General features: G+C 50.4%; 1 protein-coding gene across 6 annotated transcripts in view; it reads right to left on the reverse strand.

Moving 5' to 3' along the window:
- Nucleotides 1-15,639, reverse strand: part of CHST15 (carbohydrate sulfotransferase 15) — an 80,319-nt gene that overhangs the window by 33,008 nt on the left and 31,672 nt on the right. For all 6 annotated transcript variants that reach the window (XM_058698037.1, XM_058698039.1, XM_058698041.1 and 3 more), the window contains exon 2: nucleotides 2-1,066. In XM_058698037.1, coding sequence (XP_058554020.1) covers nucleotides 2-547 — 546 coding nt within the window. In that variant the 5' untranslated portion in view covers nucleotides 548-1,066. The remainder of the gene's footprint in view (nucleotide 1; nucleotides 1,067-15,639) is intronic.

The raw sequence follows: 15,639 nt of genomic DNA on the forward strand, positions 1-15,639 counted from the left end.
CGTGCAATTCCTGCTTCTTGAGATCTTCTATGTCTGGGAGCTGCCTGGTTGTGAACTCTATCCTGGCTGTGATGCTGTTGATAATTAATTTAATGCTTGGGTAGTCTTTCACGTACGAAATATTATTTACAGAGGGTTGGTGATGATGTTCTTTCGTGTCACTCGGGTTTTCACCGTCCATCAAGCTGGGATTGCTGGGGAAGGCTCCATAATGGAAAGGTGAGGAGATCAGAAGCTCTTGGTGGGCCCCAGAAAGGATGTAAGATGCCATCACCAAGGTCATGATCATCAATCCAAAAACCAGGCTACATCGCTTCCCCTTCTTGAAGCGCAGAAACCTGCCCCAGCTCTCATTGCCCTCAGCCCTCACCTCGAGGACAGCAAGCAAGTTCATCTGCTTACCGTCCACACGAAGCACAATCTTGTTCTCTCCTTTGCACGCGGGGCACTCCAGGTGACTGTGAAGGGGGCCTCCTCCGCAGCCAACCTGCTGTTTGTGCTCGTTGTTGGGCAACAACTGTATGCAGCAATTAATGCAGTGCCTCATGGTAATGCCCTTGGACTGCTGGCCCACAGAGCCATGGGAGAGCCCCTGCGGACCCCAGATGCGTGCAAGTCGCGCTGGAACACTTTTTAAGGATGTCTTCTGATTACGTAAGATGGTTTTAAGGCACAAGCAACGGAAACAAATATAAAAATGAGCAGGGGCCAAAGCACTAGACAATGAGGAAGTGCCCTCTTTGGTTCGACTCTGAAAGACAACAAAAAGAAGTGATCTCCAATTGTCATGTCCCGTAAGAGCCGCTGAAACCTCAGAAAAATCCCGAAGTCTGGGAACAATTCTGCCTGCCCTTCAGGTTTCTCCCATGGCACAAGATGAGGGGGAAGAATTCTTGCTGGAGAACACGGAAACATCCAAGGGATGAGAAGAGATCATGGTCTCAGCGAGGGATGGGCTGGCATTCCATCCTTGGAGACGCCCGTGAAGATTTCTTCTTTTACATCTCGTGTTCCTTTCAAATGTTTCCTCTTCAGGGGGAGCAGAACCTTTAAAATGTCAGACCACCTAAACAACAGAGAAAAGAGGTTTTAGTAGCTTATGTGATGATCGCAGTAACCCTGGGATCATCTTCCGAGGAGAGAAGCTCTTTTCCACCCCTGTGTTTCAGCCAGTCCGCTCCATCGCAAGCCAAGTCATAGAAAATCACACAGGATAAAAGGAGACGTTTCAGGTCCTCAGTGCTTGGCTTTGGGGTTCAAGCTCTGCCACCAAATGTGACTCCGCATATATCCTCTAGTGTCCCAGCCACACCACAGCCAAGTACCAGATCCCCAAATCTCAGGAGTTCACGGTCATTCTCGGATGCATGCAGGGTCAGTGACTGTTTGGACATATCCGTGCTTTTAAATCCACCAAATACCCAAGAAGCAGCCTGGTTAGGATAGGCGCGTGCAGAGATAATATGTTTTTTTTTTTTTTCTCTCCCAATAGCACCGAGAGTCTCTTACCGAGATCTAACCTTTATTACCAGTTTAGGAGGCAAAAGTTAATGAAAATTTAGAAACACTGAAATGATTCTCTCCTTCAGTAGAGTGTATCATATTAAAAAAAAAAAAAAACCATTTGACTTTAAGTTATTAAGCAATTAAATCCAACGTGCAGTATTCTCCTGAGTAACATAACACTCAGACCCTGAAATCATTTTTCACTTTCATCATCCTGGGGAAAACATGATTCTTAAAAATCCATTAACAGAATTCTGTGGTTATAAAATAGATTGTTGCCCAAATGACACTTCTTTGTAGATGTTGTAAAACGAGCAAAAAAGGAGGCTTAGTTTCCAATAATGGTAGGCCGCCGTGAACTAGCTGTGTGGCCCTGAGTAAGCCACATGACCTGTCCAAGCTTTGCCACCCTCCCTAGTAAAATTAGGGTGAGAGTATCTCTCTTACAAGCTTGTTGCAAGAGTTTGCAGAATGCCTACACATAGTTGGCCTCCCCTAAAAGGTAGGCAGCATGAAGACGTGTCATCAGTGACCATTACTATTAGGACTTTTCATGGTCAGTGAAGGCCAAGAACATTTGAAGTGGAGTCAAAGACGGGAAATCCTAGCATGTTATTTTTCCTTAGCTCTTGAGAATGAATTACCCCAAAGGGCAGTGGGCTCACCTCCGACCCGGCACACACACATACAGCCCTCAAACAATCCTACCTGTCAAGGCGGGATTAACTAACCCTCCATTAAAGCCGCCTTGTATTGGCTGGAAGGCCGAACAAGGAGAACTCACCAGCAGAAACCTTCCCTTCCCTTGAACCCAGAGGCCCACGCCTTATCAAAATATGTGGACCAAGCAACAGCCAAGTAACGTTTCCTAAACTGTCTTCCACTGAGTGCTCTGCACGTTGTCAATACCTGCTTTGTCCTTAAATTACTCGGAGAAAAGGGAAGATGGACAAAATCAAACAGACTTCTTTACCAGCAGGACTTTCTGAAGCCTTTAGTACTCAACTGAGCCCTGTGAATCCACAGGAGAGGAACAGAATACACAAAATTTCCAAAACACAACCAGCCATGGAATTTTCACTAATGTCGCAAGGAACCAGCTTGAGAAATGCTAGTTAGTGAAGGCTGACATCGGGGTCAGGGCAGTTCTGGGAAGAGCAGAGGAGTCGGGGTGGTGTGGGCGGGGGCGGAGGCAAAGTGCTCTGGAACCAGGCCAACATCCAGGGCTCTGCTGCCCTCTCATCTCTGAGAGCAGTTGGAGGGACGTGACAGGAGCCTCAAGGCTCACATCGCTGCCTCCCATTTGCTCAACCACCCTTGACCCATCACTTGGTACAAACAATTCTTCCAAACCAAAGAAACAAAAGGGCAAGATCCCCTACTTGGAAATCCAATCACTAAGCCAAGAAAACATTTTTTTACACGTTGAAGACAAGGACGAGCGGGTTAAAAGAAGGCTCCAACCAGGATCCCAGCGGGGAGCGTGTTCGCACCCTTCTGTGTCTCTGGCTGCAGAAAGTCTAATTAGATTTTTTTAAAAACATGGTCTTTGAAGCTCTAAGACAAGAATGCACAAAATCCGGACCCAACAGAATGGGCAAAATATTCCCAAACACAAACAAAGGTTTCTTATTACAAGCAAAGTAAGTAAACGGATCTGGGTAGTCGGGGAAGCGGACAGTCTCAACAGGGAGGCTCTGGGACACGGTGAGCCCAGGCATTTGTACCCCTGGGCAGCCTGCCCCCTCCAGCCAGACCGCTACTTCAGTCTTGCTTCTTACACATAAAACAGGGCGCAGAGAACTAGGGCAACAACTCATTCACCTGTCTGTCCTTTTGGCCCGCGGATCCCTTCTGAAGGGTGACTGTGTACCAGGCACTGCTGAAGAAGCCGTGGAGGTGTGGAGACCCAAAGCCAATACGAGATGGGGGCGGGGGGGCAACAGAATAAAAACCACACATGTGGTCTTTGCCCCCAGTTCCTGGCATACGGCTTCTAAAACGCTTGGAATTTCCCAAGAGGTGACAGGAGCACCTTTTACCCTTCAGCCACACCTGAGCTTATGCTAATGAGGTGACTCCTGAATGAAGCCCCAGGGAGCTTCAGGATGGGGCTGGTCACCAGAATGCCCGAGCCTTGATTAGCCAGTTAGAAAGCTGGAACTTAGGGCCCCACTTCCTCAACCTCCAGGGAGGAGACGGAGTTAATCATCAAGGAGCAGTGATTTATTAGTCATGCCTGTGCAATGAAGCCTCCATGAAAGCCCCAAAATGCCAGGATTCAGAGAGCCTTCTAGTTGGTGGAGATGCTGGCAGGGTGGCTCGTCCAGAGAGGAAGGCAGGAAAGCTCCACACCTCCTCCCCCCACATCTTGGCCTCTGCTTGTGTTCGGTCTGGCTATTCCTGAGTTGCTTCCTCTATAACAAACTGGTAATGGTAAATAAGGTGCTTTCGTGAATCCTCTGCGTTGTTCTAGTGAATGATCAGAACTAAGGAGGGCCCTGTGGGAACCTCTGAATTTGTAGCCAGGTCAAACGGAAGTTGGGTAGCCTAGGGACCCAGTATTTGCAACTGGCATCTGAAGTGGGGGCAGTCTTGGGGGACGGAACCCTTAATTTGTGGGGTTCGTGTGGGCTCCAGCTAGTTATTACTGGAATTGAATTGAATTGCAGGGCACCCAGCTGGTGCCTAGGGAGTTGGAGTTGGTGGCAAGGGGGAAACATCCGGGGGACCCTCTTTGAAATACAAAGCTATCTTACAAGTTTTACCAAAACATATGGCCAGTAGATAGTATGCAAAATACCCCTTGATGATGTTGATTAAGAAGTCACATGACCATATACCATACACGGCTGGGCCCTTGTACGTGCAGGGCCCGCAGCTTTGAGGCTTCCCGACCAAGCCTGGTGTGGACGCGAGTGGTACAGAAGTGACGGTGACAGGGAGGGCTTTCCCCACCGGGAGATTATATCCTGCCAGGAGTTAGAGGCTACAGGGTAACAGACAATACATGCGACAAACCACAGCGATAAAGGCCAGGAAGAAAATACAAAGGGAGCATACAATGAAACCATTAAAACAGGTGTCCGCAGTGCAGCACTAGGGCTAGATAATTCTTTGTCATCAGGGGCTTTTCTGTGCGCTGACCTCCACCCCCGCTGAGACTTGCAGCCTAACAGTAAAGGGGGTCTAGTAGCAGGAGGTCCTGGGAAGGCCAGTAGGGACGGGACACCTGAATGCCAAGAAGGAAGCCAGCCACGTGGGACTGGGAGACAGAAGGACCCTGTGAAGGTGAGAAGCCGGGGGTCAAAGCCCAGGGGGACCACCAGGAGGGCAGACTCCTGGGCTTTGGGGCAGGCGAGGGGTAGGAACCAGATGCACGAGGAGGCAGGAGCCAGACTCCGTAGGACCTGGAAGGCAGGAGTCAGGGCTGAGATTCATCCAAGTGGAAAAAAAGGATGCACATTACATATTCTCTCAAAAGGATCTTTACAATATGTGTAGCTATTAACTAACATAACTCGGTGAAGAAAAATCGAACCAATGTCGCCGTGTTGAAAGGAAAATGGATTGCCGTTGGTGTTCCCGAATTGGCCTTTTCCACATGCCACAAATTATCCTGAGAACAGTCGCGCAGAGAAACCTAACACTCAGGTTGTTCTTCCTTAAAAAATCAGCAACGCCTTTCCCTTGCACTTGACCTGTCTGGAATGTCCACATTCTGGTGCCGGTCGACTCAGATTAGTCAGGACCCTTGGCACTCCGTGCAGGTGCTAAACCAAAGCACTCTGCTATATATTCCAGTGAGATTGCTTCCCAGCCTGGGCTCAATGCTGTGCCCTATGGATGCAGACTGTAATTGTGGGAACTGGTACCACCGGGAGAGATCAGATAACTGGTCCCAAAATAGAAAGCATTCAATTACCCAGCCCTGGCTAGGATGCCCCCTATTAACCTATGTACCCCAAGCATCATTAGCAAGCCATTTATAACAAAATTGTAATTGAGAGACCCAGAAATACCACTTTAGAGTAAGCAATTGAATGCCCCCTCAGTGTAAGATCGATAAAGGGCATCCAATTTCACCCTAGGAAAAACTTATTAAATTATGGTGGCCAGGAGCTGATAGAGCAGAAGAAAGATGTACAAAACTTCAAAAGAAATCCGGATGGAGTTAAATAAATAGCTTCATTTAGGTAGAACATTTACATCTGCCCTCTGGGAGAAGAGAGAAAAAAAAAATAGCTGATTACGTTATTTTCCTTGACTGTTTTAAGGAAAAAGATTTGATGGGTCTTAAGTAACCTTTACTAAAAACACCAGGCTTTCTTCTGATTAGCATGTCCAACTGCTGACATTTCCTTTGGGCTCTGTGTGTGGAAATACATTTCTTCAAGGAATATTCATCAACAAGTACAAGAAGGAACATTTTTTCGTATTTAGCTCGAAGACATCAGATTGTCTCTGAGACTGAGAAGCAGCAAGCCTGGAGAGTCCTGTACAAACAACAGGTTACCAGTTCCGACCTTACGCCCGGAGCTTTACACTTTGGATCACAATGCGGTCAAATCAACAGAATAAAGCTACAACCCTCAATTACCACACTCACCGTCTACACAGCATAGCGGAAGGAAGACAGTCAGCAGTCCTGCGGGCCAGGATGCCAACGCTGTGTCCACCTGGTGACTTTAGGCAAGTCACTTAAGTGATGCGGGCCTCTGTGTTCTCAAAAGAAATCCTTGACGGTTACAGGTCCCATGCACAGCCCTGGAGCCTGGATACGTGTGGCTTTGACATTGAGCAAGTCATGATACACGTCTCTTCCTGTGTGCCTGGATGTAAACTGGAAATACTCACTGGACCTATACCACAGCATTGCCGTGAGCCTCGAGTGACCAATTCATATGAAGCGTTTAGGAGAGTGGCCCATGGTAAGTGTTAAATAACTATTAGCTATTTTTAGACAGACATAGTCCCGGCCCACGAGAAGTATTTGATAAGTAGCAGTGGATCATTCTTTACTGTAGATTACACTGTTGGTTCCAGTTTATTACCCTGCCTCGCATTCTGCTCTCCGTCGCACGAGTGACTTTGCAGCCCCTTCAACGAGCAGAGTGGAATACGTTTCTCCACCCTTTGGCTTCAGGTTGAGACTTGCTCTGGCCCACACAATGAGCCGAGATGACAACGGGCCAGTCCCAAGCCCAGGCCTTAAGACACGTCACGCGTACCCGCCTTGCCCTCTACACCTCTGCCGTCGCCATGGGAAGAGTACGGCGGGCAGTGGCTGGGGTGTATAAAAACTAACTGATCCGCTCTTCCATAGGTTATGAACACGAGGTGTTACTAAGTTAAACAGGTACAACTGTACATTTGTAAGTTCCCCCAAAGTGCGTTTATAGGAGTAAAGTGAATCACGAGCGGTTCAGGCCAAAGGAACTCCTCCAGAGACCCAGTGAATCCACTGAATCCATGCGTTTGCCTAATGGAACCCCTTGGCTAACACCAGAAGCAGATATGCCAAAACAGTGCTGGCAACCCAGAGGGCAGCCGTTCTCAAACAAGACGAAACTGCCCCAATGTCACGCACCAGGTTACTTTCTGGCAAAATGCGTGTTTGTGACAACCACAGCTGTTATGTTTTGTTATCTGGACGGCTGACCCCATTCTCCCCCCTTTTTGATAACGACGCCTTCCTCCCCGCCTCTCTCTGGGACCACTATAATTTCTTCGGTGCTTCCTTGAGCAAACCTTCCCTACAGCCTAATCCTTATGATGTCCTTGCCAGATTTCACCTTTCCTGATGACTGAAACACCTCCTCTGTGCTTGGTCTAAAAGAGAGGTTTTCAAACTGTGTGATATGACCTGCAGTGTCTTCCTGGCGGGCCCAAAATGTGTGTCCTATCCTATACAACACAGGTCGTTTTTAAAAGTTATTAAAAAAAATTTTTTTTGTTAATGTTTATTTAGTTTTGAGAGAGAGAAACAGCATAAGCAGGGGAGGTTCAGAGAATCTGAGGCAGGCTTCAGGCTGTGAGCTGTCAGCACAGAGCCCAACGTGGGGCTGGAATTTGCGAACCGTGAGATTATGACCCGAGCCGAAGTCAGACATTTAACCAACTGAGCCACCCAGGCGCCCCTAAAAGTTATTTTTAAAGTATACTTGACTGTAGGGGCTGAGTGGCTGTAGAGCCTGGGTGGCTCAGTCAGTTAAGCATCAACTCTTGATTTAGGCTCAGGTCATGTTCTCAGAGCTCGTGGGATCGAGCCCCCATCTGGCTCTGTGCAGACAGTGGGAAGACTGCTTGGGATTCTCTCTCTCCCTCTCTCTCTCTCTCTCTCTCTCTCTCTCTCTGCCCCTTCCCCATTCATGCACTCGCTCACACTCTCTCTCTCAAAAGAAACATTGTTAAAAAGTTAAAGCATACCTGACTGCATATTAAGTTCATCATCAACACTGTATGTGTTAATAATGACTACTTCCCATGCCTTACAGTATAGAAAATATAGTCCAGACTATTCTTTCATTCCATAAAATACATTCGTAAGAAACTGGCATTTCTGCTGTGATCAGATCTCCACAGGAGGCAGCCAACTCCTCCCCTGCATCTGGCCTAGAGTCCCGGTGATTTGCAACTTACTAGAAAGTTTGGATGTAGCAAAACATGTTCTCTGAGCAGCGCAAACAAAGGGTTTCAGGCCTTGGAGTCAGGCAGACCTGCATTTCATTCCCACTCAATTCCTTTTTTTTTTTTTTTTTTTTTAATTTTTTTTTTTTAACATTTATTTATTTTTGAGACAGAGAGAGATAGAGCATGAAGGGGTGAGGGGCAGAGAGAGAGGCAGACACAGAATCTGAAACAGGCTCCAGGCTCTGACCGGTCAGCACAGAGCCCGACGCGGGGCTCGAACTCACATACCGCGAGATCGTGACCTGAGCCGAAGTCGGACGCTTAACCGACTGAGCCACCCAGGCGCCCCCCCCCCCTCAATTCCTTGCCAGCTTTGTGATCGCAGGCAACTGACTTAACCATTCTGGGACTTTATTTCCTCATCTGTACAATGGGAGTGAAACCATCAGTGCTGCCTAGCGTGGATGTGAAGTGGAAATGAGATCATGTCCATAAAATGCTCACTCCAGCATCTGGCAAACTTCAGTAGATGGCAGGTGTCCTTTCCTTATTGGGGACGCCCTCTGGCCCTCACTCCAGGCCCATTTGTATACCTAATTCTAGGCACAGGTATCCGATTTTCCCGTCTGCAACTACTCGGAAGCAATGAATCAGAAGAGGCAGGTGACAGTGAGAGGCAGGCACAGAGAAGTCAGCCAGGTTTTTAGCGGAAATGACACGTTAAAGAGCAAAGCCAACTGGGATCCTCCAGGTGCCCCAGGAACCAGGGTGGGGAGCCCTGCAGAGTCTGAAACCACTGTGGGTGCATCTTGGGAAAAGCTTAGCCCCTTCAGAACGATTATCCGTCCACAACTTGCTTCAGTGCTGAACAGAGAGGGTCCATTTTCCCAAAATGTGCCTGGTCCCAAAGTTCTAGACGTCTGGGCTAAGCAGACCGCTTCTTTACAGAGGGAGTTAAGAGACGGCAGAAAGGAACTCGTGGGGGATTCCTGGGGACTTCCGCTCTAAAGTCGTTCATGCTATGACCAATCTGCAAATGACGGTGGGCAGTCAGGGCCCAGGCCAGTACCTGGGCAGGCTCTGGTGAATCAAACCTGCAAGGTACCCACTCATCCAGGCCCACAGGTCACAGATAAGGAAACCGAGGCCCAATGTGCTTGTGTACTTCCCCAAGGATGTGCAGCTCGTAACAGAGACCCAGTGTCCTGATCCCAGTCTTCCCGTACACCTTATCAGCGGGGAGCCCACCCTAACCTCCAGCCCTTCACCCTGGCCCGGCCCGGGACAGTCCTGCCCCTTCCCATCCTTCAGGAATCCACCCCCGCCCTCCCCCCCACCTAAAGAACAGATTTGCACAGAGATACAGGCAGGACAGGGGGCCCTGAGAAGCACGTGGGAGGGTGGTAAGGCGGGTCCCTTAGGCAGGCGCCTGGGGCACCAAGTCTTAAACGGTCCATTCAGACTCTATTCATCATGCTGGAGTGTCTCCTCCAGCTGCAGAGTATGATGGGTGACAGGGACAGCACCAGGATAGGGACAAGGTGTGCAGAGGCTGGCCTGGCACCAAGTGTGGGGCAGGGGACAGAGGTGGGGGCCGGTCTGCTAACAAAATGCTGAAGCTAGGACAGCAGAGAGAAACGGAAAGGGCCGCCCTGTGGGGGAGGCAGAGGAGGCCCCAGCCCCGTGCCCCTCTTTCGTTCTGGCACATCAAAGGGAAAAGCCTGGACCAAGTAGGACTCAGGGGGTGGCTGACCTCGACCAGCTGTGCTTTGGAACGCTAGAGCCACAAAGGTAGCACCTTCCAGACAAGGCAGGAAGCTACTGCGCGGGTTGAGGGGGGCGGGGGCCACTCTGAGCTGGTCCTCGCAGCGTGTTCTCAATCCAGATCTGATCACTAACACTCCTGGCTGGTAACCCTGGGCAGGTCACTGCAGCTCTGGGCCTGTTTCCTTGTATGTAAAACGCGGAGCTGGCACTACCTGTTTCAGCCTGAAAAGCTGGTGCATGCGTGTTTTCACACTGGGCAAAAAAGCTGGACAATTAACCCAAAAGATACAAAAGCATCTTTTTCCTTAGCCCACACCCCATTTAAAAAAAAAAAAATTTAATGTTTACTTATTTTTGAGAGAGACAGAGAGAGAGAGAGAGTATGAGCAGGGGAGAGGCAGAGAGAGAGGGAGGCACAGAATCTGAAGCAGGGTCCGGGCTTTGAGCTGTCAGCCCAGAGCTCGACGCGGGACTCAAACTCACAAACCACGAGATCGTGACCGGAGCCGAAGTTGGACGCTTAACTGAGCCACCCAGGCGCCCCTCCTTAGCCCACACCCGTAAGTACATGTTTATCAAGCACCCATGGCATTCGCTGAAGCTAGAGATAGAAAAACGCACAGCCCAGGCCTTCTGGAACATTCCATCTAACTCCAGAACAAAGCCTCCAGAGGGTCCAGGAAAGTGCTGACACTCAGAATTACATATCCCATTTCAAGGACAGCCCCGAAGCCCAGGAATCTGAAGACCTTGGGAAGAACCAGCACTAACTGGTTCACGGAGCTGAGGGGCAACCTCACAACAGAGTCACTGACCCACAGGATCAAAAGGGGTCTCTGTCATGCTCTCTGAGACGGTGGCTCCCCCAACAGGGTAACATGTCCCAGCCACCCTCATGCAGCTACCTGATACTTGCACGGAACACAGTCAGACACCCCCGTCTCTCTGCCAAAATGATCAGATTCTCTCAGCAGACGGGAAGGGTGGACAAGAGGCTTCAACATGTTCATGCTGCAGCTGTCACACAATGATTCAATGTGCACAAGACGCTTTGTGACAAGGCCGACAATTTTCTTTTTCTGAAACCAATTGGGGGGAAAAAAAGCTACCTCTGATTGTTCATTTTATTATTGCCAGGGGTACTGCAAATGCATACTAGGGAGCGATGTTCGGTCTGTTTTAAGATCTTAAAAATTAAAAATTAAATATCTCCCTTGGTGCAGCCTGGGATATATACCCCAGAGCCGGTTTCCGGGGACCCCAGAGGACGAGAGCGCCATGTGAGGTCGCTTCTTGATGGCAACCTTCCGAGGTCAGCACGGCGACTCCCACGTTACGTGTGGGAGACCGAGGCCCAGCTGGTGAGAATATAGCCCCACCACCACCGCCATGGCTAGCGGGCGGCAGGACCAAAATGCAACCGTAGGCCCGTTGGGCTGCAGAGCCCGTGACCTCTGTCCCGCACTGCACCATCACGCAAGACGGCAGCTCTGGGAGAAACCTGCACAGAAATCGAGGCTCCAGGGGCAGCAAGGACAGCCATCGATCAGCACACTGGCCGCCCTGTCTCCCAGACAAGGAGGGGCGGCTCGAGTCGGCCGATTCTCCCTGGAAGCTCTACGAGGGTGGAGTCAGTGCTGCTCAGCCCCGAATTCAAATCAGTGCAGGCACAAGATGTCCCACTGAAGCTTCAGCATCTACTGCCCCTGGCACTGGCTGGGTACCCACTAAATAGTTTTGTTTTTAAATTAACGAGTGAAGGAGCAAACTCCCAGCTGAGATCCAGAACGGGGCTTTGGCCACAAGTGACACGAGCTAAAATGTATTAAGGGTTTCGTTGTGCCCAGACACCGGGCTGGGTCTTCTTTTTTTTTTTTTTTTTTTTTAATTTTTTTTTTTTTTAACGTTTATTTATTTTTGAAGCAGAGAGAGACAGAGCATGAATGGGGGAGGGTCAGAGAGAGGGAGACACAGAATCTGAAACAGGCTCCAGGCTCTGAGCTGTCAGCACAGAGCCTGACATGGGGCTCGAACCCACGGGCCGCGAGATCGTGACCTGAGCCGAAGTCGGCCGCTCAACCGACTGGGCCACCCAGGCGCCCCAGGGCTGGGTCTTCTATGGAGGCTCCTGTTCATGCGTCATGATAGTCTACGAGAAAAGCGCAATTAGCATTTCCACTTTGCAGAGGGGGACGTCGTGGCCCCGAGACTTGGATGCTATACCCCTCCTCTTCCATATGACTTAGAGTAGAGAGAGATCAGACCGGGGGATCAGCAAACCTGGGTGAAGCACCTGCCATGCCCCTCATCCTCTCCCTCCCGAAGCGGACACATCACATGCCCCGGTGATCTCAGGAACCCATCTATGTGATATATTCTGTTATTACTCTTTCTGCACGCTTTCAAGGGTTCGCGCACCTGCAACAACAAACCCTCACTACCAGGAAGAAGGGACACGTTGTCGGACGAGGGGTCATTGTGGTTCTCGTGCAGCAAGACCACAAAGATGACGGGCACATCCTAGTTGCCTTTCAACAACATTCCCTTAACACAAATAAGAAAATGAATACAAAGCAGCAGCAGGTCCAAGCATGATGCACAGAGACGACGTCTCAGGGCCAAGAGGCACAGGGTGGCTCTGCCCCCTGTCGAGTCCCCAGAACCCTCCCGCCTGCTTGGACAGGAATTCGGGAAGAGCGGAGAGCCGCCGAAGGACGGAGGAAGCCCAACCCAGATGTCCTTCAGTTGGGGCGAAGAAGAGAGGTCTTGCATAGACACACGGCTCACATGTTCAAAACCGACTGCGAATAATGATTTTGCAGATGTACCACGGCACCCTTCAATGAATAAATTAAAGGCAGCACAATTGAATGGGGAGCAGCTGGTACTCCCCACCAGATGGCTTTGCTGATCTGAATAGTTTTAAACATTGTTTTATTTCCAAAGATAAGCAAAATAAGAATCTGGTTAACCCTTGAATAAGAAGAACCTCCGGAAAACACTTCTCTGGAATTTATTTCATTTTGATGGAAAGCGTGAACAATCGGGCGGAATAACAATGTCCTGGGGCAGCGGGGAGGGGGAGTTTAGAACAAGGTGAACCCGGATTTCTCCAGGGCGTTGTCTGCAGTCTGTAAACATTCACTGCCTGCCTCCAGGCCTGGCCCTTAATAGCTGTGGCAGGAAGACAACTCCAGCACCAACCCCGGCTTGGGGGCATAGACCCCAGGTGTTTGGGCAGGTGCACCAGCCCCCCAAGGGTGTGGGGGAGGTGTGCCGGGGGCTGCGGGGAAGCTACCAGGCAATGTGAGGCTTCCATTGTTGATATTTAAACACATCAAACACGAAAAGCATTGTTTTTAAGTAAAGTTAAGTTGGGATATCACTAAGTGATACAAAATCTGCACAGAGCTGGAGGCTGCCTTGCAGTCTGCACACTGCGGGGGACCAGCGGGGGGCACCCCAAGGGGAGCTGTCCTCTACCTGCAGGGTGCCCTGGAGGGGAGTTCGAGAAGCAGTGATACAGGGCAGGGGGGGTGGGGAACCACCAGGAACCGAGCACCTGCTCTTGTGGTGGGCGCTGGACTGCCTCCCCTCTACCTCGAGGACCGAGCGAAGCGAAAGGCACATTCTGCTCCATTTTGCAGGTAAAACAAACAGAGGCTCTGGGCAGTGAAGTCTCTCGTCCCAAATCACACAGCAAGTAAGGCGCAGAGGTGGATTTAAACCCAAGCTGAAGCCCACACCGCCCCGCCCCCGCCCCGCCCCCCCCCCCCCCCATCAGTGCAGGGAAGACAGAGACCCGAACACACACATTGCAACCCTCTAGCTGTGGGGGGTGGGAAGGGGAGGGATTTGCTCTCCACTTACACATCTCCATCTGACTTCCGGTTTTACTTGGTTTTACTTACATCAAGCAAGCATTCCTTCTGCAACCACAAAGACAATAAAGACGAAGTAATAATAATAAACGTGGAGTCAAACAGGGCGGCAAATGGAAAACGGACCGGGGCCAAGGCCCCCAGGACAGGAGTTGCCATCTCTGAGCCCCGGTTTCCCCTTCTGCGGGAAACGAGTGCACGCTTGTCCCGCTCCCCAACTCAGGTGGCATGGGGTGATGGCAATGAGGCCACGGGACCCCTCGAGGCGGGGTCTGGTGGCACTAATGGGCTTTGTGCAAGGTGCAAACTGGAAGTTACCTGGAAGCCTCGCTTCATTCATCTCCTTATTTCTCGAATTATCTTTGCATTAATGGCATCTTCCCACAGGACACGCCGGAATGCTCAATTACCATTAAAAAAAAAAAAAAATCCTATTCCCATTTCACTAAGAATGCCGTGCCTGGGAGTGAGCCCTGCCCGCTCCGCCGCTGCCATGGAAACCCCAGAGTGGGGGTGCTCGCTTCTAAACCTGCACTGTCCAAAGAGCACCGAGGGACCCTGAGCATGAGGGACAGAAGGACCCCACGGGACAATGTCTCGTGCTGTTTACTGATGCCAAACGAGGCCTTGACGGTGACGACCCAGGATCGAGCGTCATATGGGCACACGTGCGGGGCAATGAGCGCGTTGCCCGCGTGGTGGCAGAGAAAAAAGACGAAAACCCAAACCGAGAAGGATGCAGACGTACACACGGGCCCATCTGGTCGCTGTGTGCCCTTGGGCAACAAACTGCTTCACCCTTCTGTGCCTCGGTCTGCTCATCTACAGAATGGAGACAGTGACAATATGTCATGGCTGTAGGTATCGAATGGGGATAATCCCTGCGAGACACTCGGGTGGTGGCTGCTGACACCGGGGCGGGGCGGGGGGAGGGCTCAATTAGCAGCAGCTGAACCACGATCCTCATTTCTCTTCCTTCTCTCCCTCCTGTCTCTGCCGAAAGGAGCTCAGCTCAGCGGGAGGATGCTGGCCTGGTGCGTGAAGACCCAGCCAAGTCTGGCTGCGAGGCGGGAAGGAGAGAAGCTGCAAAGGCTTCATATGGGCAATGTCTGGAAGGACCAAAATAGGCCTGTGGAGGAGCCCCCCCCCTCCCCTTCCCCGCGGTGACATGGCAATGAGGACACCAGTGCCACCAGAACACCCCCCCGAGCCAAGCGCCGCCTCTTGGATGGAAGGAGAGGCCCACAGAAGAAACCGAGCTACCAAATGGTGCTTTCACACCCTCCTTCAGACTTTAGAAGACAGACCCAGTGTCTGATAACCTCACTCATCCGTAGTCACAACTCTGTCAAATAAATAGGTCAAGCAGGTATTATCTACAGACGAGTATGACGCCGGACGCCGAACGTGGATATGCCCAGGCTACGGAAAAGGAATTCTTTTCTCCACGAAGTGGAGACATCCTCAAAGTGTTTGGTGGCACATATTTTCCAAAAGCAAAACAAAACAAACAAAAAAAGCTCGCCAGTTTTCAATACTCGAAGCTGGAGAGGTGAACGTTCGGTAAAGTATTAGTACAAAGGTTATGGTCTCCAAGAATACCTCTGTTTCTCTCAAGCTGACACATCCATGCCCATCTTGCCAATGAACGGGGCTGCTGCGAACCCAGGAGAGAAAGCCTCCTTTTCACAAATAAGGAGGGGGGAGGGGGGAGGGGGGGGAGGGGGGGGGGAGGAAGCCATCAGACAGCTGAGCTACAAGAACTGTTCTGAATCCTCAGTGCTCCATAAACAAGTAAACAAAGCAACCTCTTCATATTAACCACAGAAGAGTGGAATCTTTTTCATAAAAG

The sequence above is a fragment of the Neofelis nebulosa genome, chromosome 13 (assembly GCF_028018385.1).
Source record: "Neofelis nebulosa isolate mNeoNeb1 chromosome 13, mNeoNeb1.pri, whole genome shotgun sequence".
NCBI classification, from domain to species: Eukaryota; Metazoa; Chordata; class Mammalia; order Carnivora; family Felidae; genus Neofelis; species Neofelis nebulosa.